Consider the following 27,466-nt stretch of genomic DNA (forward strand, 5'->3'; position numbering starts at 1 on the left):
AGAAGTAGGGTTTTTTTCATCTAAACTGGACTGTCAGCTTCTCGAAGGGCTCTTCTGCTTTGTTTTTAAGCCGCCTTTCTTGACAGGTATCTACTTTGTTCCAGTCCACAGAGGAAAATTCCATTAGAGATCTTGTCATTGCGCGCACTAAAACCGCATCTTCGGGGTCCTCAAATGGTACTCTGCAAAAAGAACATAGCAAGTCCTTTATCTGAACATTTCCAAACCACTTCAGAATTAATTCACAACGCACACTCTCTGCAAAATGAAAGTAGCAGTCATGATGACACTAAAGAGGAAGGATTTAGAAATTTTAAATTTTCAGAAGGTTTTCTTCTACCAAATTTAAGAAAGCAGAACAAATTGAAAAAAAAGTCAGTCAGGAGATTCTATTTGAAAAAATCACGCTATAAATTATTTTAAAAACATTTATAGTAGACTTAAAAATGTTTTATTTGTTTTCAGTTTTTTTCCCCTACAAAAGTTGTAATTGTATGCTTTTAATGTTCTGATTCAATGGACAAGATTCAAGTGATTTGGTACCCATTAGTGGAAATGCACATTTATTTCACTGTGGATCTCTTAACTAGCCCAGAGGCATATAGCCATTCTCCAAGCTCTGCATCCAGATCACTGTGAGCTTGTGTTCATGTATCCTGCCACAGCTGCTGTTTGGGAGAGAAAAGCAGCAGATTCACACCATCAAAGCAGCACTGACAAGGAACCAAAACCTTCCAACTCATGTACAATGTTAAAACTTTATCTTTTAAGAACTTGTTTCTTAAAGATGTCCCTGTAGTAACACACCTCATATAAGCCACAGGATTGTCTCCACTGAGTGTCATGCACTTTGTCATGAAAAGACACCTTGCAATGCCTCAGCATTTCCATAAATAAGACTCCAGGCAGCTGTACATCCATTCTAACAATGAGGACAGCTAACTGCAGTGAAGGCAGGTAAGACTTAATTGTTCAACAGAAATAACTTGATTTTTAAAGAGCTGTGCTCTGAGTACTGTTAAAGGATATTATATGTAGGCTCTTATTATTTCCTTCAATGCCTTTTTCAAATCTTCTCATGTGTAAAGCTAGAAAGTAAAGCCAAGCCTGATACCTAACGTTTGTAAATCTGCTCTTACAAAGTTTGCATCTAAAATGTCATCACATTAAAATGCAACCTTTCTCCTGTCTCAATTCAGACACGGAGATAAAAGTTTTACATTTATTTCTATGATTTTGAAACTGAACAGAATAAAAATAACATCAAGTACAGAATAAAACAATTTCATTCTACAAGTCGTACTATTTTCCAGAGAGTGTGTTTTTGAGCAGCCAATCAGGAGACTGGGACATAATACAGAACAGCTATTCTGATGCTCTAATACTTTGAGCATGCTTTTTCTAGTGATCAGTGTTCGATCTTACAAATAAATGGCATTTTTATGTACCTATTTCCAAATGTGGAATACCTTTCAATACTAAATTTTAGACAACAAACCTAGTGTAGATTTGCAGCTATATTGAATGCAAAGACCTGAAACTGTTTCAAAAGCTCATTTTTACTGGACATTTTCTCTAGTTAGGGTATTTTTTAGGCATAGGAAGAGGAACTTAAATGCTTCAGAGATGCAAAAGGAAGAGGACACTGAAAACGTTACTTACTTATTAGTGTTATTTCCAAATTCTTGACCTATAAGAGAAAGTTTAAATTATGGCGTTAATGGCTGTACAGCAATTTGAGTAGCTGAGAATTTATTGCTATCCTGATCATAAATTGCTTGTTCAAATTAATTGAAAACTAGCACCTGATTTGAGATGTTTAAGATATTTTATTAAATTACTATGAAAGCAAGTATTTGCTGGGTTTTAAGTGTAGGTAGTTTTAAGTTTTTTGTATTTCCTGTAGACATACATATTCAGGCTTTTTTTTCTTCCACAGAAAATGATGCCACTGTAGATGTGTATGATTGCAGGGTAGAGATGAAGACAGCTGTCTGCCTGCTTTGATAATCATCAGCAAAACAAATTATTAAATATGCTTAAACTATCCTCCTTTTCCCAACCTCTTCAAAATCATTGTTAAATACAGTGCTTTCAGTTTTACTATTGTGATATATACATTTAAAAAAACTTGCAGGTATTTGATTACTTTCTAAACTTTCATCTACACTATTTAAGATGCTACAATTTCAGATATCCATGCACAATGGTGGGGTTTTTTTGTCTCCAAAACATCAAAAGCTGACAAGGTTGTGTGGGATTTCAAGGTTGGTTCTGGATTGTGATACAAGTCTCATGGTTCCAGGCGGTATTTGCCTGCTTTCTTGTGCCAGGATCATGCTGCCTTCCAGATCTGAATGTTTTAAGAACTCTAAAAATTGCTTTATATGCTGTTTTAAGACATCATTAACATATTCCCAGCTTGGAAAGCATAAAGAAGAATCTGGTTACAAAACCAGATACATAAAATTTAGAATACTAGAAGAAAATATTTTCTTCAGGAGATTATCTTGTAAAAGCACTAGAGGGCATCAAAACTCTATGATGCTAAGCACTTGGAGTCATAAGTCTATTGAGATGTTTTAAATATAAGTAAAACTAAACACAAGACTCCTACTGAGAAAAAATTTTTCAGTTATCTTTAAAGGACAATTCTGTAACTACAGGGTATGACTAGAACTTATCTGCCACAATAGTCTCAGTAGAAGGATTCATTTGTTGCCTGCTGCTGCTATGACTACTTTATGAAGCAAACCAGCTGAGTTCTTGATGCATTTATATTTTATTGCTAAAACCAATTTTATCAGATTAATGGAAAAAAACATTTCTAATTCAAATGACCTAAAAATACATGCCTTCCTTTGAGTATGATAAGTACCTGAGGGCAGTATCGGTCTTCTGGCTGGTTGAGCACATTTGCCAGATCCCACCATAGTCCCCAGGGATGTGTCTGCTCTCTTCCCAAAAGCTACTGACTGCATCACCCAAGCCCTTTTGGGGTTATAGAGTTGAAGTGCTGACTCCCTTTCTTTTTGTGTAACTACTGTTAAAAGAGATATAAAAAAATAATTTTATTGAAAAGACAGCATACAAAACGCAATTCATATATTTTCTGTGCAGTTTTTAAACAATAATTACACAATTTCATGGCAATTCAAAATGGGAACATGGAGTGATACTAAGGGTTTAGGGCAAAGCCCTATACAGTAAAATATTTTTTTCTGAGTGCAGTAGGATCAGAAGTTTTAAATGAAGATCCTAGAAAGCAAGATTTTTCGTGCTGCTTAAATGAGATCTTAAATAAGCAGAAGTAAGTAAAGATTTGGAAGTTTCTTTATGAATAGCAAAAACAAGTCTTGGTTTAAGGCCAGTTCCATTCCCATTGGTCAATTACAGAGAAAACCCTAGGAGTGCAATCAGAAGAAAAGTTTGGTTTTCCTCTTTTCCACTTTAAGAGAAATAACTTTAATTTTTAAACAAATAGTTTGAGGCTGTGAAATCAAATTGGGGATGGTGGCTTAATTTTATGAACCTTATACTAATCTAGTACTTCAGCTATGGAACAGAAGTCAGCTAAACTTTTAGAACAAGCAACTGGCAGAAGCATTTTCAGTTCAGGGAAGTTTTGGAGTCATGGTGTCTAGGGGACCAATTAGGAAGGAACTGCAGTAGTCATGCCTGAAGGTAGTGGAACATGAGCACATGTCTTGTGTGAAGGAGACAGCCAGGACTATGCTGGTAATGTTCTACAGATGGTGAAGAAGCTTTGTAATGTTTTAGAGAAAATATTTTACTAAATAGAAAGTCCAGGATACGGTTTGATACAAATTATTGCCTCAAGTCCTAATCCAGGACTGATTAGAGTAGAACTGTAGTTAGGAGATGAAGTCCAGGAAGTTTTATGGAAGTGTTTCTAGACATGTAAATGCAACAAGTATTTTTCAGCACATTAAGCTTCAGTCATCACTCCCCAGTCAAAAAGTGGTATTTCAGTAACGGCCTGGCAGATGTGCTAAGCACAAGAGCAAGTGCTCAGGAGAGTGAAGGTACCTGTGCAAAATGACTGTGTGAGCAAATGGGCACCTGGTCAGATCCAGCAACTCCTCATCAACCCCTAGCACCTGCTGGGGCCTATCCACCAGCTTTCCTATACAACAGCTGCACAGCTTCCCAGCACCTGCACATGTCCTGCATCTGCCTTGCTCAGTCCCTTTTCAAGAAGGTGCTGATTTTTCCTTGCTGCTTTCTTACAGAGCTGAGGTAGGAATCAGCTACTTTTTTAGTGCTCTCCAGTAATTTTCAGTCCTGTCAGTCACACAGTTCTCCAAACACCAGGGATAAAAATCACCAAAGGTGATTTTCTGCATACATTGTGGCATGTTTATGGATTCACAGATTTAAAATCTGACTATTCTGAAGAATTTTTTTTCTCTAGAATTTTCAGTAGACAAGTTGTGAAAGATCTCTTGATAACTTGTGAATATTTATTATATTTGAAAGCTTGGTCTGCATTTACCTTATCAGGAAATGTGCATATATGTACTTAAACTGTACAGAAACATGTACAAACCTAAGTAAACACACTCACCCATGTGAGTATACCAGTCTGAATGCACAGAGGTAGGTACATTTTTCTAAGCACAAATTTTTATCTTTACCCAAATAGACCAAGATACAAGAAAAACCAACACAATTTAAAAAGAAAGCAAAAGAAAAATGACAAATTGTTTATGCCATGCAAACTCTTTTTGCTTGATAAATCTTAAAAAACAGGTATCTTGTTCATTAGTTCTCTTTCTCTATCCACAAATGCATGTAAAACAATAGGATAATTTCACCTATGTTTCCAAACTGGTTAGAATCAAAAGCAACTGTCAATGCTTTGTGAGAGAGGAAAGCAATCCTTACACTTCCTGTCCAGGAGCTGAACTGAAGGAAGGAAGTATATCACATAAAGCCGGTAGTCTGGATCATATTCCAGAGGGTTATGGAATAGGTCTGCAAAACATACACAGAAAAAAAGCCCCAATGTCACAAAAAAGCAAACCCAGCAAAACAACAACTTTGCAAGGCAGGAAAATTAAAGGTCACTAGGAGCCAAAGATTTTGTACAAAATATCAAATTCAAATTGTTCTTAGGCTGTGTAAACACTTTACACATGTGAAATTACTCATCTAAACTTGGACTGCAGGAACTGACAATGCAGAGTATGCAATACACCACAGGCAAGAACTCAGTAGAGGTGTCCATCATGCACTCCAAACCTTTATAGCAAAAAACACTGAAGTGTTCGCCTTTGATTTTCTTACATAGTGTTAGGTAATCCCTATTTCAAAGAGCAATGGTCTTTTAGGTGTGACAGCTTAAATATAAGACAGAAAATTTGTAGGAGTTTGAACTTAATATCAGATGAGCTTTAGGACACCTAAGACTTTATCAGAGCTGATAAGAGGCTGTATCCCACAAATACAATATAAAATACAAATACACAGCCTTATATTTTGACAGATGATGAATTTGAAAACTCAAGAAACATAAGAGAATAATGTTTCAGAGGGCCTAAATTCCTAAGAACCTGGGTTCCAATTGCTTTCCTCGAGACTGGATACCAAACTCCAAAAGCTGATTAGCAACTTGGCTAAAATGTTTATGTTCAGGTTCACATTACCTGTCTAACCAAACCTTTGCAACACAGAGACAGGTACCAACCCCATGCTGCTGCTTGGCTATGTGTGGAACATTAGCTTAGCTCACATGCCAAATCAGTTTGTTTAGTGACAGTGATATCTGAGGCTGATTAAAATAGAAACTGGCTCATTCACAGATGAGCTAATAAACAAGCAAGTGTTGTGGGGTGGGACCTCTTTTCTAAATCAAAAACATAATAATGCTTTTTATCTCCTTATACAAATGCTATTTTTCTAAGGCAGTAAAAATAATGAGGAGGCTGTCACCTTGAGATGAGAGCAGGGGAAAAAAATCTTAGTCATTTTTACAACTACTGCTACAGTCTGCAGTCATCTTTTTTTTCTCTTTCTGAGGAGAGGCTGTGGCTAATACTTGCTCTAGGGTAAAAAATTATGTTATTTAGCAGTTTGGGAGAGGAAGATGGTATTACAGAAGCAAGTAAGAGATAGTAGAAGAAAAAAGTCGGAAAATATTCCACACAGATTTGTTATCTGCAAGATGCAATTTCATGTTCTTCAGGACTGCTGAGAGGGCTCAATGCTTGATGGGATTTTGCACGTATTTTGAAGATGCAACAAGGCTGGAAAGAGCACTTGTCCTCTCCTCCATAGAAAATATTCGTTTATGTATTCAGAGGAGAACTTTTAATTCTTTAACAAATTTTTAAAAATTGCTGTACTTAAAATTAGTAAGACACCCACAAGGTGGCAGCAAAAGAAAGTTCTATTTTAGCTGAATGCTTTTTTTTTTTTCCTAGAAAGTGTTAATCAGAAAGAATATTATGTATGTGTCTGATAGGTCTATTCTTGAGTCAAGAAAATATACTACAGCACTCCAAAGAGAAAAATGTTTCAGAAAGATCTCTAAAAGCAGGTATGTTTGGTAGTGGAGTAGAATAAAGATTCAAGAGAAATTTTTCCTAGGCACAAAACAGGTCTGATATTAAACTTGTGAATCTGGATGCTGCTTGGACTATGTCCCTGCTCAACAACACTGATTTGCAGGTTTGTTTTAGAGAATGTGCACTTTTCTACTCCTCATTTTTACAATAAATTCAACCCTTGTACAGATCAAGATGGTTTTGTTTTACAAAACATCTGGGATCAATTCCTGGCTGAGCTATCTACTTTCTTGTCAAGGTCATGCAATTTTAGTTGTACAAATTAGGATAATGCTTTCTTCCTCCACAGTTTTGTCTGTTTTCTCTATTTAGAGTGTAGAAAAACAGTGTGTCTCTGCCACATGGGGCAGAAACAGTGAACAAGAGAGTCTTCTGAGGTCTAGCAGCAGGATGTTATCAGCTGTGGACAATAAATCAGTTGAGGCAATTTACAGAGTAAGTAACAAAAATCTTGGATTCCAAAAGGGAGATGTGAGCACAGGGTGAGCCCATGAAGAAGCACTCTGAATCTCCCAAAAGGCTGCAGTTGTAGGCAGCACATGCAGTAAATCTTTTGAAGCTGAGTGTCTTCCCTAGACACCTGATGAAGGATGGTTGTTATGCTACATATCCAGCGCAGGGCAGTGGCTAAAATCACAAGAGAGCCTTCAGGAAGAGAAATGCAACATTGTGGCAGCTGGATGCTACTCCTGAAGCAAACAATAATAGTGTGTTTTAATAGTTCTATTATCCCCAAGAGCTACAAAATAATAAAATGTTAAGCATACATAAGCTCTATTGAAGGTTAGCAAGTGACTTTTTTTTTTTAAAAATCAGATTAGCAATAAAAAAGATCTACCTCATAACAGTGAGAAGTCTCACTGGATTTGTTTTATAAAAGTGAGTTATGGGCACAGCCCTTTGCAAAGCTACACAATGCAAATTTTGCACCCATTTAATATTTATTAATATTGCAAGAAGGCAGATAAATTATATAGTAATATGATATATAGGATATGACTTTTAAAATTTATTTTGTTCTTTTACTGATTTAATTAACTTCAAATATGACAGGGCATTTTATTAAACCAATAGAGACCTGTTAATCTGAGAATTCATTATTACAAAATCCCCTTGAAGCAAACATGTTGACAATTTTTTTTATGACTGCAAAGGTCATGAAGGAATGACTTTGAAGTTATGCTTATTAAGGTTGTTAAGCTTCTTCCAGTGATTACTGTTTATTCTTGTACAAATATTTGAACTAAATAACAATTTTATTTTTAAATTAGGGTAGATCATTATATTATATATATTGTTTGATTGTTCTTTCAAACACTTCCTTTTCTGTGGTGGTGGCTGGTCCAATTTGCATACAATTTTCACTGTGCCTTTGTAACTGCCATTTATAATAATTCAGCAGCACTTTTAACTATCTGCTATGTATTACCCACAGATGGTTGCAACAAGTACAACAAACTTCCTGTGCTTGTTGAAGCTCCTTATTAATTTGTAGAGTTAACATTAAATTCAAGTGACTGCACCATTCATACATAGGATGTCTCTCCAGACGCTGCCTAATCACTTCAAACAACTGCACTCTTAAATGGACTCATTTTTCTATCTTGCATATAATGAAAAGACTTTCAGTAGTTTGGCTGGCATGTTGTCTTCCTGAACACTTGATTTGTTTTTCTCAGTTTTGGTTCAGGGTCAAGTTGAATTAAAAGTTTAATTTTTCATTCATATTTTCCTTTCCCACAATCAGACATCCAGTTTTCTGAATGCTTCAGGAGATGTTATGGCCTGGTGACATTCTGACATTCACCTGCTTAACCATGTCACCAAGGCACAAAACTTGTTTACTGTCTTCTCGAAGTACTAAGTATTTGGCATGACCTATGTTGACATTCCTTTAGGAATCATAGAAAAAGATTGCTTATATTTTCATTTTCAATATCTTAATAGCATATAATCCTACCTTCTTATATTGTAACTTAGTGGCACCAACACTGTCTTGTATTAACTTCATTTGAACTTTCAGAGATGGTGCAATTTTCATTTTCAGCCAGTGTATCAGAAACTATGCTCCTTAACAGACATTGTTATGAATAATACCTAAAGTACATTTATTCTTAGACTCTAGAAATCTAGTCTGCCAAAAAGATGCAGAATGGAAGTTCTATAAGCAAGAGAATTAATGAGGCAGGAATTTAGGCTCTATAACCTATCACTCACAGTCTCAACTGCAGAAACACCCATTTTTCAACTCCTTTCACCTTTATGATAATCTCACCCTACTCTTGTGTTCCATTACAAAGAGGCAGCTTAGTAAACTGTAAACTGCTTAGACACCCATCCTAGCTACTGGCAGCCAGCAGCCAAAAAGTTAACTTCTGAACTCACTTAGCAGTTTTTACTCAGTTGAAGTACTCTTTGTGGAATTTTCATGTCCTAGAGATCTCTTTCTTCTGTCAAATTTGGATGAAATTGCTGATTAGCTTCAAAAGCTATTGGCAAATGATGCAAAAATAGACAAGAAACATCCTGATAAGAAACTAAAAAGCTACTACTTGCTGTTCTGCAAAATAAAAATAAGGTATTACTTAGAGTCTGCAAGCTTATCATTCCTTTCAATTCCTGCACTGTTTTGCCAAGTTTTTTTAAGTCGTTGTTGTGAAGAAACAGAATCTGTAAGGAACATAGGTGTTTCAGAGCACCTGAAATAAAATGAAAAATAATTAATCATTCTCACCATAGCTGCCTTTATTAGAACATTATTTTGCTATGCTGTACACTGAATTTGGTATTTTAGTTACCTACATATGCCTGTCTTTTGATAACACATTGCATGAGATGTTAATTAAGCAATAAATTAAAGATATTTCAATATCCTTTTCACCTTTCTAGTCACATCCTTTAAGCACATGCCTATCTTCTTTTCATTCCAATTTTTTCCATTTGTCCACATCACCCTTGCATCAACAAATCAGCCTCAATTGCAACCTCTCTTCTACCTCCTTTAATTCTTCCTATATCCCTGCAATCTTCGGTTAATTCACTTCCTTTTACCTTGACCTAATATTACCTTTGCCTTACAAACAATAGTATATCCCTAATACTACCTTTGTCTCGCAAGCAGTAAATAGTGCATTCCTTAGAAAATACTTCTGTTTCAAGTAATTATTGATGTATTAAAAAGCTATTACAAAACATTGTTTTGACATCCTCACACATCAAAATTAGATACCTCATTTTCCAAATCATATACAGTATTTTATTTCCCTACTAATGATAGCCTTCTGTTTATCCATACTTTGTTATCATCTGTATTGTCTCTTGTATCCATATTTATGTCTTTCAAAGATAAAGTTTGCTTGAAATCTCACAGGAATGAATCAACATCATTTCTCATCCAGCATTTTATAGGGACAGAAAAAAACCAAAATATTAACATTTAAATGTCTAAAATATTTGGAAGTGTATTATGCTTTGGCCTGTTCATTCACAAATTCACAAGTCTGGTAAAGCCATTTAATCGACAAGGACAAGCAAAACTAACATAGAAGTATAAGACATATGCATTTTTAAAATAAACCAAATTTGGCAGTAACTCTGCAAAATACTTCTGGTTATAAATTTTCACTATTAAATATGGTTATGTAAGATCAAAAGTATTTCACAATTGCCTGACATAAAGTGAATGACATTTCATCCCTTAAACCAGAATAAACGTATCACCTTATTGTCACTCAAGTATGTTGGAAAAACTAAATATCTAATAATAATAATTATACATACATAGGATCTTTCAACCAATAAGTTACTTGCTGTAATCCAGTTTTATAAATTTGAATGCCAATAAAGAAAAAAAGAAAGTATAGGCCTCTGGTCAACAACTTAAAAAGGGAAGATTGGTACCTGATATATCTGTCAGCTCGTTATTGTTGAGATAGAGTTCAGTCAAGTAATAGTTTTTGATCAAGAAGGTTAAATCTTGGATCTGAAATTAGAGTTAGGCAAACTGTTGAATGTCACTCTGAATGTGGTGCTGGAGAATTATAAAAATGGCTTCTTGAAAACTGTTTAACCACAGGTAGTTTCTTAAATTTCTATTTAAGACTCTTGGTTCAAGGATTCTCTTGACAACTGGATCTTCATTAGAAGTACTAATTACAAATCAAACACAAGCAGTAGAGCCTTACCTAATTTTTTGAACTTCACATTTAACGTTTGTATTTGGAAACAGATTTCTTTAAATGACTGGTCTCAACATTTTCTCTTCCTTCTATTCATATTTGAAATTTTTTGAAATAAAAATTATTTGAAATAATTTTTATTATTAGAAGACCCTTGTAGAGCATAATAATTCTATGTTGGTTTAGGAATATTCCTGAAATATATCATTTGAATAAACCCAGCATCTTGGTTTTAAATTGTTTTTTCACCAGCAGGTTCAAAGAGCACAAATTTGTTCTTATTCATCAGAAATGTCTTGTAATCATATTTAGAGAATCAATTAGAGTTATAGAAAAAAAAATCAGTATGAGTAAGAGTGTATTTCAAATAAAGAGTTATCTTCAGTTCCTATGGAATCACACTTGTTTGGAGAAGCTCAATTCCAATACACTTTTGACTCTAGGGCAAGGTAAAGTGTCTGCAGCGGGGCAGCAAGCTGACCTTTATAATCTCTGAGAATTGGGAGTACTAATGGTACTATAGTTTTTATCCTACAGTTTAAATGCAAGAACAACAAACAGAATTTTATTCCTGACTCTGAGAATTCTGTGATGATGGGTAATTTGTTAGGAAAGGAATTATTTCAGTCCTTGAATTTTGCCACTGACTCCGAAATAAATGTGCTTTGCTCTGTGTACTAACAGTACCTAAAAGCTGAAAGGAAGAGCATAAGACAGAAGTTTTTCCACTCCCTTGTACAATGGTTTTCCCTATTTTTGGCAAGTTTTGTTTTCGGAATCGTCTGAAATTTGCTTTTTTTCTGATAAAATTATTGATTGTAGAAAAATATGCTGCTTCTATTGAGGCATTTCAGTAAGATTTCTCCTACGAAAAGCCACTGAGTGACTTCTCCACATAAGTTATTTAGAACAAAAAAAGAATGTTCTGTGTTACTGCTTAGGTAGGAAAAGTGAGAGTTGTGCAAAACTCCAATTTATTTATCTTTTTTGATCAGCAAGATCAGTTCAGCTTAGTCATCAGGCCATTTCTTCTTTTCTTTAATGTCCTTCTGCTAGGACAAGGAAAAGCCCTATTATAACTGTGATTTTAGTTTAACATTTTAATATATCTATCCATTTGCTCTTTTCAAAAATAGTTAGTAGAGATCTTTTGATGAATTGGACATAAGATGCCATATAACTGATGCCAGCCTGGGGCAGCAGATATAGATGTGCTCTGAAGTGACATGGAATGCAAATTTATTTTTTCTGCTGCTCACAGATGTATTTATTTACCTGAGCAAGAATTCTGGAGATGGAAGAATGTGGGATCACTGTGGAAGTTATATAAACTACTGTACAGTAAAATATTCATACCTGTCATCCCTACAACTGCAGTGCTACTTCCTGTGCACAGGAAGAAGCTCATTTCACAGAGTTTTATGTCACTCTCGTGTGCATGACATCAAAAAGGAGCCTCACCTCAAGCACCAGCTTGCCAGGAAATAAACTATGCATGTGTGCCAAAATATAAAAGAAGAGCCATGCATTTCCTGCAATCCACTCCTGTCCTACAGCCGCATCACCCCTCAGTCTGTTCCAAGAACTGCCCGCTCTAATTACACTGGGAGCTCAGGACTAAGCACAAAATCTCAGCTCCTTAAATAAAATTTATAAAGTCAATGTGAATCTAAAGGCAAATATATTAGCTTATATTCTGTAATGTAAAATAAAGAAAGAGTTTTCTTCAAATCTGTTATATTTGACAGTTAATTAGCCTGGAAATTGAAAAGAATCTATTTGTTAGACAATAGATATAATACTTTATGCTAGAAAAGAACCACAAAATAATAATCAGGGAGTATAGATGCATTGTTCTGCTCTTTAAAGGAATATCTACTTACCTTATTGTTGTTAATCCACAAATACCTTAATCTGCGAAACTCTGATAGACTTGGGACACTTCTTAGTCCTCTGATGGAAGAAAAAATAAGAGTAACAAATTTTTTAACATTCATAGTGCTTACTAATTTGATATTTTATTTTCCATAAATAATATTAGACAAGAACCAGAAAGACACACCTCCTTAAAATTTATAGTACAGAAAGACACAAAGAGAAGGTGGCAGAGACAGTGTAAGCACTCTGCACACCTGCAAACATAACAAGGCAACAGGTGGTAAAGAAAGAGGAACAAAATAAGTGATACATTAATTGCTTTTCCATAACAGCATGAGTTATGAGTCTGAGTCACATGTACTTTGCACTTTGTAGAAATCCTGCTCAGAACACAGGAGGAGAAGTTTGGCACCCTGGGGACATGAAGCTAAAAGCAAAACTGCTTTGAAGGTGCAGTGGGGATTGTCCAGCCACAGTGCCAGAGAAGCCAACAGAAGACAGACATCAAGCACGTCAATGTGCATTTTTTATTATTTCTCATAGTAGTGTATATTGTGAAATTTTGCCTTTTTTCCATTTCTGTGCTGTTCTCATGGAAACTTAGTACATCCACTGAGGCTGAAATGATCTCCCACATCCTAGCAAGGTTTTATGTTTAATTGTGTGTGTAGCACTTTGAGCTTGCTAGTGAACTATAAATAAAAAATTACCTACTGACCAGAAAATATTAGTGAGCTGCCAAGTGATTTTAACTAACTCCTCTTTATTTTCATTGCTATAAATAAATGTTCTTAATTTCCACTAGAAATTTTACCCGACAATTTTTAATTGCCATAATAAAATTTTTCTTGTGTATTTTAATGTGTTGCAAGATGAAGGCTACTGTTTCAGAAGGTAATAAGACTGATAAAAATTAACCTCATATCATCAGGCTAAAGGCATGTTTGTTTTCCAACTGTGAAGTCTGGTCTCTATCTTTCTATGCAGTCTTTTTATTTGTTGGGTTGGTTTTTTTCCAACACACCCTCCAGGTACAGACAAAGGGAGGGTGGATGCCTTTTCTCATCTTGCTTTTGCAAATGAAAAGCCTGTCAAGAGCAAACCCTACAAAGTTGAGACACTATACTTTTAGTCCCTTGTATTACTGAATATCAGATTATCCTCTCATGGTGCTACTTTAAACTGTTTCTTTGGCTTCCTCAGATAAGACATGGAAACTAACCCTGCAAATACATACTGAATGTGTCTGCTGTCACAAGTAACAGAAAAAGACACTACTGCAAGTAGCAGGGACAAGCAGATGGCTGTTGACAGGACATACAGAGCTCCTACAGAGCTCTCATCCAATTCTCCTGTGCATCCCTGAACTATATTTCAGGTAGCAAAGCCAAAATTTCTTATATGCTCAGTCACTGCCACTCTATAACTAGATTACAGCTTTACATTTAATTGGCTTTACTCCCTGTCTAGTAACAGCCTCATCTTGACTATCTCCAAGCCTCAATCTGTTGGCTTTTCAGTTTTGGTTTGCTGCATTGCTTTTTTTCTTTTTTTTCTTTTTTTTTTTCATATTAAGACATTTAATTTGCCCCAGGTAGAGCTTAATTCCTCTAACATTTTAAAAGAGCCTGTCCTTTTCTCCATGCCTTCCAGACTTTCTATGTCTTTTATAAACTGATCCTTTTTGGCCTGCAGCACTCTTTTTCTACCTACTGCTAAGTTAATCACGTTTCCTGGGATGACAGCTTTCAGTGTCCAAAATACATTGTTTCATGTCCCTTTAATTGTAGTGGTTTAAAAATATAAACTCATTCCCTCTTATTTGATTGACTTTAATTTTTTTTCCATTTTCTTATTTCAGCTATCAGAAAAATATGTCAAAACAACACTAAAGGAGGCATGATCTGATATTGAGCTTGGCTGGGGTTCAAGTTTATATAAACTGATACAGAATAAAAGGAGTTGACTTCTATCCAATCATGAAAGAATCCATCTTGCATTATCTTTACCAAAATGGTTTAATGGGAAGACAGATCACTTATGTATCTGCCATGTGAGCATTTCTTTTTATTCTATACCAAAAAAATACTTGAAAGCCAGTGAGGGCACACATTTAACCATTTAAAAACAGAAAATATGCCAATTAAGACTGTATACACAGTCTTAATTCTTTACATGTGTGGTATAATAATTGTATTGTTTAGCAAGTATGAATATATGCCCCTTGTAATTTTCTCATTATTGAAACTTCTCCCTTAAATTTTATCATTTTTCTTCTTTCTAAAATGCACATTTTAAGAAACTTGACAGTAACTATATGTTTAACCTCACAAAGCATCAAATACTTTCTTGATGTAAATCAGGAGATGTGATAAGGAATTTAAACATATTAGTGAGCACATTTAGATTTTCAAGGCCATATAATTTCCACTAAAAACACACTAGACAACACTGAAATCCCTCAATATCTTAAGACCTTTTTTTTTCCACTCAATGGACCAAGAGACCTTGAAAACCTTGTCCCTGAATTATTAAACTACGTTCATTTTTCTATATGCCATCAACCATGTGAGCAGCGGATGCAGTTGTGAAGCTGCAGACAGGTATGCAACACTTGGAATTGTGCCCTGGCCAGAAATTCCAAGCACGCTTTCCCAAAACTTTGAAGTATGTCCTGTCATGTATCCATCCCTCTATGGCAGCCTCTCAGCGTGTTCATACTACAGCATACACCTCTATCAGCCTAGATCACCCACAGGTTCATGAAAGTTTGCCTTCCTTCACTTAGCACGTCTTCTTCTCCTCATCTGCCCTACATCTCAAGCTGTTTCATTAAGCTCTCAGAGGAGATCAGCTCTCTCATCAGTACTGCCTGCCCAAAAGAAGTATTCTTGTGCTTGTATTCACTTTATCTTGCCCTGCCCTCCCTTCAGTTCTTAGCAGTACAGATGCAGGTAATTTCAAGGGTGGTACCACTAAGTTTTGCCATTGCAGTAACACATTTCTTCAGGGAGGTCAGAAATTTGGCAGTTCCTAGACTGGGCAGGTCCCGTGTTCTTTCATTTGCCTTCTTGATGCTCCTTCCACCCAGCCTTATGCGCCTGTTAGAACAGGCAGAGATCAGCTCATCAACTCTCACTCCTCTGCTCCCCATGGCAGAAATTCATGTACAACTCTGTGAACTCACAGACCCTCAAGCAACTCTAGGCTGCTGGAGACAGACTGTATCTAGGGATGAGGCTGTTAACTGTGAGCACAGTACTGCTGTGTGTCTGTGCACTTTTACCATTTCTTCATTCATGTATAGACTACGTAAGAATATGATTTACTGGTATTTCACATATAAATGATGTTCAGAGTTCCTGGTACAGAAAGCACTCTGAAAGATTTCCAATTACTGTGCGCTCTACTTTTAGTAAAAGTCAAAACAAGAAACGTTTTACTTACTGTCTAGCCAGATACAGCGCTACGACATCCACATTGCTCTTATAGCCACAAATCTTCAGCTGTTTTTCTATTGCCTGGCAGTACACAGTACATTTGTCAGTATAATATGCTGCATCACTACAGAGTCATTAAATTAATACATGTATCACAGCACCTTATTATAGCAAACTGTAACATATTCTAAGAGATATAAAGAGGTATTAAATTTCCTGTCTCTATTTTAAATTGATAAAAATAGTCTGCTGATTAGGCTACACACATTAATTTTCTTTTCCTGTGGAGAATCATAGATGGTAGACATGAAATGAGAAATTAACATATGTTAACTGGATAATGGGCTTCTCACTCAGGTCAGCTAACCCAGTACTTGTGATGAACAAGGAAACTGCTTACTTTGCATTACAGTTGCAACTTTATTTTAGGCAGCTTTACTTTAAAACTATGCACGTGACCTTTTAAAACTATGCATCTAGAAAACTCTGCTTGTACGTTTAACACTGAAAAATGCAGACACGATTTTTATTTTCAGAGTATATTCCTGATGTGTCATAACTTGCAAAAGCAAAAAACCCATTAAGATAAGAATTATGGATCTCTCTTACTAGTGGTTGTTAAAAATTAAAATGCATATCAGAAAAATGGGTTTAATACATGAGCTATCATGCCTAGCATCATTATGACCGCTACTGCTTAAAACACAAAATTGATACAACTTCACAAGCACAAAATGGCTTGGAAGGCATGTTGAGAGTGGCCTGTATTGGCTGCACAACCACCCCAGCGTGTTCTGGGTGTGCTAAATCTACACAAAATAGGTTTTGCATATGTGTGGGACCTGTGGCACTCTCTGGCCAGAGGCAGCCAGGCACACGCAGGCCGCCTGTTCCCCTGCCTTTTGCCCAGAACTGGGCACGGCCAGCTGTCAGCTGCAGATGTCGGGAAGGGCAAAGGTCTGGAACAAATGGCCATAGTTCTGTTAGTACACGTGCACAATGTGCCCATGGAACACCAAGCGATCTCTGGAGAAAAGCAGCTGTGAGGCACCCAAGTGCGCCGGTGTCAGGCCCCGGCACTGCGGGACACACCGATGGGGAGTGCCGACGTGACAACGGGGAAGGCACACCTACGGCAGAGAGCACCAACCAACCCGGAGGCAGCCTTCCACAGCAAGGCTGTGCTCAAAGATTCGTATTTCTCCGTTGTGCGAGATCTCATCCTCCCCCCACCCTGGAGCCCCGGCCCTGTCAGCCCCCGCTGTGCGCCGCAGCACCGCGAGGCCGCGGCGGGGCCCGCAGGGCTCAGGCGTGCTCACAGGCTGCCTAGGAAGGACGGGGAGGGCTGCCCCGGCTCTCTCGGGGGATCCGAGCCGCTCGCTGCCGCCCCGAGGCCGGGCGGGGTAGGACGGAGCGCGCCTCGCCTCGGGGTGCGGCGGCGGTACCGAGCAGAGAGAGAGGCCGAGGCCAGGCCGATGGGGCCCTGCGGGTACGAGGGGCCGGGCCGGAGCCGGGCGCGGAGAGCAGCGGCCAGGGCGGGCCGAGGGGAGAGGAGGGGCCGCGCCCGCTCACCTGCCCGCCGGCCGTGGCGGCCGCCGCCATCATTGAGCCCCGCTGAGGGCGGCCCCCGGGCGGGATCGCGAGACGCGGGCTGAGCTGCGCTGGGCCCGACGGGCAGGGCGCGGCCGGGCCCGGCTGGAGTGGGTCAGGACCCCCAGCACGCCCCTAGAATCACGGAATCGGTTTAAGAAAGTAGCTCTGAGATCATCAAATCCAACCTATAACTGATCACCACCGCCTCAGCTGTATTGTGTCACTGAGTGCCACATCTAATCTTTCCTTAAACATCTCCAGGGACGGTGACTCCACCACCTTCCCGGGCAACTCATTCCAATGTCTAATCACCCTTATTGTGAAGAAATTATTTCCTCCTCTGGCACAGTTTGACACTGTCCTCTGGTCCTGTCACTGGTTGTCTGGGAGAAGAGAAGGACCCCCACCACAGCTCCTTTCAGGGAGTTGTAGAGAGCAATAAGGTCTGCTCTGAGCCTCCTTTCCTCCAGGCTAAACAACCCCAGCTCCCTCAGCCACTTCTCATAAGAGTTGTGCTCCAGACTCCTCCCCAGCTCACTTGCCCTTCTCTGGACATGCTCCATCACCTCAATGCCCTTCCTGAAGTGATGGTCCCAGAACTGGACACAGTAGCAATGGTGTAACACTGAAATGGGAGTCCCAGCCTGGGTGTGAATCAAGACAGGGCTTTGTGCCGGGGAAGGAGCTCGATGGCGAGCGAGGGGTACCCACACCAGGAGCCAGGACTTGGGGAAGGAGCTCGATGGTGAGCAAGGGGTACCCACACCGGGAGCCAGGACTTGGGGAAGGAGCTCGATGGTGAGCAAGGGGTACCCAAACTGGGAGCCAGGACTTGGGGAGGGGTCCTGGGTGGGCCAGAGAGAGACCCCGGTGGGAAATGGGTAGGGGGAACTGGGAGAGACCTCTCATACCTCTGGGCTGTCTCCTGGATCATATTTGCTCACAACCCATATTTGCTTGCTTTCATTTATTTTTTTAAACTATATTCCTATGGTTTCTTTATTTTTAAGCACAGATCCTATGTCTATGTATGTATATCACAGAATCACAGAATTAATTAGGTTGGAAGAGATCTCTGAGATCACTGAGTCCAACCTATGGCCAAAACCTCCCATGCCCACTAGACCATGGTTACAAAGTGCCACATCTTGTCTTTCCTTTAAAACCTTCAGGCGCCGAGACCCTACCACCTCCCTGGGCAGACCATTCCAATGTCTAATCACCGTTTCTGTGAAGAAATTCCTCCAGAATACATGTCACTTATAAAGAAAACACTTGTGCATTTAATTTACAGCTAATTCACACCGTATGTATTACTCCCTTGCAACTTGCAAATCACCTTGGTGCCTGAGAGCCCCTCTGCCGTGCAGGCTCCTGGAGTGGGCCCACTGCTGTGACAGTGCTTTGGATTGAGTTTGGCTGTAAAGGAACACAAAATGTTTATGACATCCACATGTGCAAGCAACTGTTGCCATGTTGCTATTTTTATAACCATTTTACTGCATAGCAGAAGCTGAAGAATAGAAAAAGCCATTTCCAGTGTGTGTGTGTGCACGCACTCATGTGCAAGTAGGACAAAAGAAAATGTTTGATCAAGCTACAACAAAAATATGTCTGAAAACTTGGAGCTTTATTTAGAATTTAATTTACGCCGAGTACTCAAGTTAGCTGAAATAGTCATTGTAAATTATGTGTAACTGATATACAAAGAACAAGAGTTGTGTGTGCAAATATATGAATAAGCTGTCCCTCATGGAATTAATTATGTGCATGCCTCTGCTTGTTCAGACCACTGAGCTAGATGTAGTGTGTATGATGGAGGAATGGAACTACAGTACAAGTATTATATTGCAAATATCTAATTTTCATGGAAAAAATTCTCTGTGTGGCTTCCATTTCAGCTAGGTAGCTTTAAACAAATAGAAACCTCAAATAAGAAAACTAGACATGTTAAAGGTATAAAACTGACAAGAGGAATTGCTTTAATCCCTTATTTTAGCTTCTAAAAATATCTCTAGGGTATTTAAAATCGTGAAAAGAGGGACTGTAATGGAGAAGAACAAACTAGTACTAGAGTTCTGTATTTTTTTCATTCTACATTCAAGTTCAGTGTTTTCAATCAAGAAGATAGAGCTACCAGTTTAGAATTGTGAGAGGCAAAGTAGCTATTAAAGTCCCATTTAATAATGAAAGTGACTTATCAATTAGTCCAATTATTATGATAGGACAAGAAAATTCAGTAATTAAATATGGGAAAAGAGAGAGAGAGAGGGAACCTCTGGAAGGTATGCTGTTGTATTCCCTCAGAGAGGTGTGATGTACGTGAGGTGACGGGTTTTTTTATATGCTTTGGGGTTTTGAGGTGCTTGTCTCTATTAGCAACTGGTAGCTACAAACTTAATCTGGATGACTAAATAGAGACTGTCTCAGATTCAGTTAAGTTAATATCTATTTCTTCCTGCATTTGCAAATCGACTCTTAAAATTCCTGATGAGTTTAATGGAATTTGGGCAGAAAATGAATATTTCATTCAGACTGGCCTGTGACCATATTTTTCAGTGGCTTGGTATTGTTTTTTTTTTCCAAAATACGTAGCCAATCGCCTATTTATTACTATTCCTGAATTAAATTGCTGTCCCTAAGTGAACAATCATTTTTCCTTTGGGTTACTCAGAATAATGACTGATGTGTTATACATATTTTTCAAAAAAACTTCTAATATTTATGTAGCAAAAATATTTAATGTGCTTAGGCATGGATAAGCAGTTGCAACAAGACAACATGACTTTATAATATGTGGTAAGAGAACACAGAAATAGGGGAAAGTACAGACAGATCTGCTTTTACTGACCAAGATGATAGGGCAGAACAGGAGATTACTGATTTTGTAAATCATCAGGCTACAGGTGCCTTGGGAAGTGACACCTTTTGTTCTCTACTTCAGAGGCTTTCTGGTATGTCCATGCTTTGGCCAAACACCATGGATATAGGAGATTGTCATTGTATTGCTTTAAAAACTACGTTATAGAAATACTGATTCGCTAGGGACAATAAAATTCAGATTAAACCTGAATTTAAATGTAACATGTCTCTGTTGGATGCTGTCTTGTTCTGCCCTCATGCTTCACCATCTCTGGGGAAAACTCTTCTGTGGAAGAGTTTTATCACAGTCCAGCAACTGACGCTTGGACAATAATGATTTCATGTGCTAAATCATTCTGCCATTTTTTTACTTCTCAATGTTTTTAACAGTACTTTACTGAAAAACCAATAGCACAATAGTTCTTTGTAATTTAACCTGTTGTTCAATGGCTGTGAAAGATGAAATATACTAAGACCAATGTGTAATAGGTGATATTTTCAATCACCAAAGTTTATAATTTTCAGAATTCAGTAATTCTTTGCCAGTGATATTAGAAAAGGTACTGTGCTGTATGGCTTTTCCACAAGGGTATTTTTAAAAACTGCATCTACATTTTATATATTCACTTAATTTACATTGGAAGGAATTTTTGGAGGTCATCTAGTCCAGCCTCCTAAAGAAAGTAGATTCAACTAGAGAATTACTTTCCATCTCACATGTCTGCTATTTATAGAGCATCCGTCAAAGAATAAAAGCACTATCTGGGACGAGTTTAAAATTGGCTATGTTATACTAATGATACATAGAAATTAGTACAAATTGGTTTTGAGGTTATTAAATACATTTCACCTGGAAAGTGAAATGCAAAATATTGCAGATAACTGCTGTTTTCCTTTTTTTTTCTTCTTGTAACCGGAAATATGTTATCAGTGTTTTTCAGGCGAAAGCCAGAAACCTGAGGAAAGATCAGTAGGATATCCCACCTGCATTCCAGCTATTGCTCCAGAAGAGTGCAGTTCCCTCGTAGGTCCAGTAGCTGCAAGCCCTGTGCAGATGTTTTAAATACTCAGCACTGTCTAAAGCATTCAGGAATTTGAATCGCTTCTCTCACTCATGCTATTAATCTTGCTGATGGCACTGATAGCATCCCAGTGACCCTTTACCAGGTTCAGGAGCAGAATTTTGGGAGGTGTTTTTTTTTTTTTTTCCTCAATAAATAATACAAGTTGATCCTATATCTAAACAGTCCAGACTATTTTCAGTTTGAAGGTAATGATGAACTGCAATGGTTAGGCTGCTGCCTGGAAACATTATTTAATTTTTCTAGTATTTTGTGTGATATAAATTAATATATGATACACAATGGTGGGTGTACAGAAAGAAGATAAAACAGTCCAGATGCAACCTATGGCAAAATTGTCCCAGTAGACTGCATCATATGGATGAACCACCTTATTTGAATCCAGCTTCACTCTGATTTGACAACTGAATACTACTATAGAGACCACCACCACTAATGTGACAAGCCTTCTGGAGAGGAGGTCCAGCAGCTTTATAAATACTCTGTCTTATTTTTCTATCAGCACAATTTGGACATAGCTTTCTTTTCAATATAGCCAACTCTTGCCTTTGTTCCCTGGCCATTCTGCATGCTGGAGTGTTCCTGCAGTTTGGCTTCTAAGTCTGATCAGCAGTTAGAGAAGAAATTATTGTCTGCTGCAGCTATTTTATGGGTATGTAAACAACATTCTGCAAACAACATCCTTATGGCAAATGATCCTGTTGTCTCTAGTCTCAGAAATTTGCATCCTAATCTTTCAAAATGTTGTATGTGCACTCCCACAATGGTTATGGTTTATAGCTATTTTAATATATATATATATAAAAATAGATATAGAAATATATAAAATATATAAATATAAATATATATACTAATATTGACTGTGTTTTTCATATTTATGCATGTTTAAAACTTTTAATATTGGTTCCTAACAGAGTTGACTACCTTAACCTCTAAGTAATAACTGTTTTCTAGAAGAATATCTGCAGAGCTCTCTACAAGTTGAAGTCAATACTGTTCTTACTGATGACTGATCCAGTGCCTCTGTTAATTGAGAGAATTCTCGGTCAGTGAACTGTTTTGTAGCCTCCAGATACTGAAAAAAGCACTTAACTTTTCATTTTCAAATAATATTTAGTAGTGATATCTGCCAATGTAATTTTCAGATGTAAACTTTCAGTATTCTTTCTAATATGCTGACAATGACTCTGTGCAAGACTGAAACACACAGAGATGCACAAAAGCAGTTCTGAATCAATTTCCTTGGGTGTTGGAGGGTCCGTATCCATTGCTGACCCCTAAACACTCTCTGTGGAGCTAGCTGGGTTTAGAGAAAGTGCTCAGAGAGCATAAGCATTCCCAGTAACAAGTGTAGTAACTTAATTGGTCAGCTAATGCCATGAAGATAATACATGTCCTGTGCTGAATTCATACTGTAATATTAAATAGATACAAATGATTATATGCAATACAAAATAAAACTAAAGACTGAAGAAGAGTTTGAATTTATACATGCAAGAACTTGCATGTATATTCATTCAAAGGAAAAGGAGTACAATCTCAATATCAAAGCTCTACTGACCTGAACTGTGTGAATGATTTACTTACGCACTATGTTATTACTACTGTTGTTGTTCTACAATTCTTACCAGATACTCAGTACTGTACCTAGGCTAAAGCTTCGAAAAAGTAGCTAAACCTAGTAAAACAGTTAGGGTCAAATGCCTTCTGGACCAAAGGCAAGCAGTGCACCAAAGGCAAGAATTGGATTAATTCTCCCTTGTCTCTTAAATTTTTGTACATGGAAAAAGCCACCATTGCAGCACTGTCCTTCACCAAAAATAGGATCTAGACTTGGAACAGATCTTCAGGATCAAGTCCACTGTTTTCCTCCTAGGTTCATGTTATAACATTCATAAATTTTTCATATTTTTGTCAATTAGCAGCAGTATGAAAATACCATGATTATGTTTCTGATTTTGTTTCTTCTTTCTTGTATTTTTGTTGGAAAAGAAGGGAGCAGGTAACATTGAATAGTGAAAAGCTGGAGGAGATACTTGAAGAGCTTCATGAACTTCAAGATTTTCATAAACTACATAATTGTTACTGATTTTGGAGGTTTTTCTACAGGTGGTAGTCATGATGATTTCCCTTTCACAGAGGAACAGTTTAATAAATTCAGATTAAAATTTTCTTTTGCCCATATTCTCATTTTTCACAGTTATTTTGTGCAATGATAAGTAGGGGTATGGTATGTATATTGATATGTATTGGCATTAATTAGGGCCATGACTGACAAAGATATGTGTTCAAGTTCACAAAACTGCACTGGGGAGAAAAATATTGAGAGTAATTCTGTTACTTGAGCAAGTAATAGTCTGGGTAGCAGACCACAATTTAAATCCAATATGAACCCTCTGGAAATCTGTAAAACATAGAGGAATTGCTTAAAAAACATCAATTATAAAGAACATTTAGACAATTGGAATTCTAAATACGCTGGTACCTTTGAGAATTTTACTTTTTGTCTGTCAGCATGAATTTGTGATTTCTTTTTAAAAAGACCAGCACAAATTATAAAATCATATATCAATAGATCCCATTTCCACTTCTACAGAAAAATCTGTGTGTTTTTTTTTAATGTGCTAGATGTCTTCTGTAAGTATGCCAGTAGATCTTAAAAGGAATTATCATCCTAGACATTTATTCTACCTTCAAATATTTTGGTGTATGAACATGGCTTTAATCCATACTACACCTCCTCTCCTAAGTGTATCTGATAACTGCTCCAACCCCACAGTAGGCTATGGGGGTTGATTTATCAGGGTTTGTTTTATTGGAAAAAAGTAGTATTTCATGATTGCACAATCTGTAAGCACCAGCTGAAGTATTTTTAATGCATTTATTGTATTTATGTTTCCCCAGGCTCCCGCTAGTTTGATTCCTTCTTAGGTGAATGTTTACAGTAGCTGCAGGTGTCAGAGCTGCCTGATTGTTTGCCTTGAGGGAACAGAAGATTTGCTGTTAGTTAAAGGTTATTGATACGAGGGAGCTCCTTGTCTTGTGTGGATTGAGGATTAGAAATATTTTTCCATTAAAAGTATATGTCTCATGCAATAAAAAGAATTCTAGTCACACACACACACACACACACACACACACACACACACACACACACACACAGCCCCGGCTTTTTTCTATTTTAGCTCATTCAAGGTGATACGATTTTTACCTAAAAAATGCTACCCAAATATATTGTTTTGTGAAAACGGAACATTTTTAGAAAGTCCTAGGTCCTAGAGATCCATGAAACATGTAACTTCAGAATGGAAAGGAGAATTGTAATAGCAGAACTTTCAGATTTCAAAAACACTCCTTTGAAAAAACAGCATTTCACATGTTTAAAATACTTTGTTCAACAAGGGCAGGAATAAAATATGGCCTAGTCTGTACTCTGAGAGTTTTCTACAAGATTTCCTGTGTCTGCTGTGCATTGCTGGGAATTTCCTTGAGTTGGATATATATGTGCAAGCTTTTTACACAACATCATCTTAACTCTCAGAACTGGCTAAACCATATACTATTAAAACATTATTAACAGCCAGTAATACTTATGTTTTTTAGTGCTAATGTTAGGTCACTAGTAAGCAGTGCTGAACATTTAACTCCAGAGTAGATGGGATTGTAGTTAAAGATTGTTTTTTTTTCAAAAATAATTACCAGCAAAAAAATTCACCACAAATAAGAACAAGCTGAACTGCCATTCATTGCAACTGACTTTCTGGTTTGGGGTTTTTGTTGGGGTTTTTGGGGTTTTTTTTCCCCTCTCTATTGCTGTGCTAACCACATATATAAACAATGGCATACAATGTGTGTGCTAAAATTAAACAGTACATCCTGAACAATTTTCTGGGATGTTTTCCCATACTTCTTGAAAGAACCAAAGGAGTCCCAATTAATGTTTTGGAAACAGCGTCAGCAAAGGTAGAAAGCAGTTCTGTAGAATTCTCACAGAATTTCAAAAGTGATTCAAATTAATATATGGAACTGGCACCTGAGACTTCCCATGGTAAAATAAATGGGTGTTCTGTAACCTCAAAGCATCCTCATCCCCCACAGCAAGGCAGTCTGACTTCATGGCCCTTGCAGAACAGCCACGATGGACAAGTGCCTTTGCAGCCTTCAGCTGCTGATAGCACCAGGGTGTGACACCTCTATCTTCAATGCTCAGATGGCCTTCAGAACTTCACTGTTGGGCTTTAAAGTTCTTAATTGTGCAGCTTCTCATTATACCCTGACTCTCAGCAATGCATTTTCTTCAGCAATCCATTATCACTTAAGTTGTATAGCCCACGTCATTTTGTAACACAAGGATATTGGAGAAACAGTGGACAAGAAGAAAGAAAAAATAAAGTAATAGAGATAAAATATAAGATAAAACCTACCAGAAATAAGTGTCCCTGATTTAATATCCCATTATGAAACATAATTGTGTGACAACTTTATTCAATATTCACAAGCAGAAAACTTTTATAGAAGGGAAATATAAGAGTTATAAAACTTAGTATTGCTGTGCCTGACTTATGAAAACTGTTTCACTTAAGAAATCCATAATTTTGAGTGAACTTGCCATGCTGGAAAAATTAGCTGTCCAGAAGGTAATTAATTTACATCAGTATGCAATGCAGATTGTACACTGAGCTACCCAACAGAAAGTGCAATTTGCAGCTCTGACATCTGCTAGGTGCCCAAAGCACTCCAGCACCCTCTTCCTCTGCCTGTACAGAATGAGAACATTCAGAGGTAATTTTTGGGTAGAGGCACCAATTCCCAGTGAGATTCCCCTTATCTCAGAAGCTCTCCAGCATCAGCACAACATGTCAGTTCCATCAGTTCTTCTGTGTGTACTTTCCTCTGAGAAGGCAATTTATGCCTCAAGTCCCAAGAGTATAGAGGACCCCAATTGCTCCTCTGTCAGGTTTGTGGCAGGAATTTCAGTTCAAGGCTTCCCTGAGCAAAATGTAACTGCTTGTTCACTGGATATTCTGCAATGGTGAACCTATTCCACTCACAGCTTTGGTTTGGTTTTAGGTCTCAGATTTGTTCTAGGATATCTAGATCACTTAGAGCTTTTCTTGGGAGCCAGCAACCAAAATTAGTCTCATTGGTCTCTGTGAAAAGGTATTTCCATCAATAAATCCTGAAGCTTAATAAAGAATTTATTTTTATCAGAGTGAAGTTCAAAGCACAAAATAGTAATGACGGAAACAAAATTAAGATCTACTGACTCTCATCTTGATGACCAAATAGTAGAGCTCTCTGCAATTAGAAGGCAGAAAAAAGGAAGTGGATTGAAAGATATTTTAATAAAATAGTTTTAAAAACTTTTAAAATACTTGAATGCATACAGTGAGCTTTGAGCCTGAGAATAATGCTTTGAAGTGCCTGACAATTGGTATTGTAAGGGATTCAGCATTCTTGCTTGACTGGGACATTCACAGGTTATAGTGATGGTTCCCATGTTCTGTCAGAAATGTTTAAATAGCTTTTTATTCCAAATTTTGACTGTGAAGCAGGACATTTTTCAGAGAGAGAATGTACTCTTCCCTCAGGTTGTGCTATGGCAAAGTGAATGTGATCACTCTTCTTGAAAGATGTCTCTGTATTTAACACTAACTTTTGAGACAGAATTTTTAAATGGGAACATTGTTTTTTTCTCTCAGTTTCACAAACTAAGAACTTCCTTTATATCTCATTTTGTAAGGGCAGGCAGCTTAGTATAAGAACATTTAAGAAAAACTGGAAATGTAATTGAATCCAAGTCCATATTGTGAGAATATATTTTCATATTTATATGACAAAGG

At 37.4% G+C, this 27,466-nt stretch overlaps 1 protein-coding gene across 2 annotated transcripts; it reads right to left on the minus strand.

Moving 5' to 3' along the window:
• Positions 1-9: 9 nt before the first annotated feature.
• On the minus strand, positions 10-17,695 carry LRRC72 (leucine rich repeat containing 72). 2 transcript variants are annotated; one of them, XM_084204570.1, is made up of 9 exons: positions 17,659-17,695; positions 16,094-16,167; positions 12,652-12,721; positions 10,491-10,572; positions 9,176-9,289; positions 4,909-4,998; positions 2,879-3,043; positions 1,663-1,690; positions 10-182 (listed from the first exon to the last, which is right to left on the minus strand). In XM_084204570.1, the coding sequence occupies exons 1-9, from the start codon at positions 17,689-17,691 to the stop codon at positions 17-19; spliced, it is 822 nt and encodes a 273-aa protein (XP_084060696.1). In that variant the 5' UTR covers positions 17,692-17,695; the 3' UTR covers positions 10-16. The 2 variants fall into 2 exon arrangements, with proteins under 2 accessions (XP_084060696.1, XP_084060697.1); XM_084204571.1 differs by lacking the exon at positions 9,176-9,289.
• Positions 17,696-27,466: the final 9,771 nt, after the last annotated feature.

This window comes from Fringilla coelebs (assembly GCF_963513975.1).
Source record: "Fringilla coelebs genome assembly, chromosome: 1".
Classification (NCBI taxonomy): domain Eukaryota; kingdom Metazoa; phylum Chordata; class Aves; order Passeriformes; family Fringillidae; genus Fringilla; species Fringilla coelebs.

Excerpts from the sequence above, each read along its gene's own strand:
- LRRC72 (XM_084204570.1), bottom strand. The coding sequence starts at position 17,691 with ATGATGGCGGCGGCCGCCACGGCCGGCGGGCAG. Across the intron at positions 9,290-10,490 it reads CGAGCTGACAGATATATCAG|GTGCTCTGAAACACCTATGT; the intron begins GTACCAATCTTC and ends ATTTTATTTCAG. Across the intron at positions 1,691-2,878 it reads AAGACCGATACTGCCCTCAG|GTCAAGAATTTGGAAATAAC; the intron begins GTACTTATCATA and ends TTTCTCTTATAG.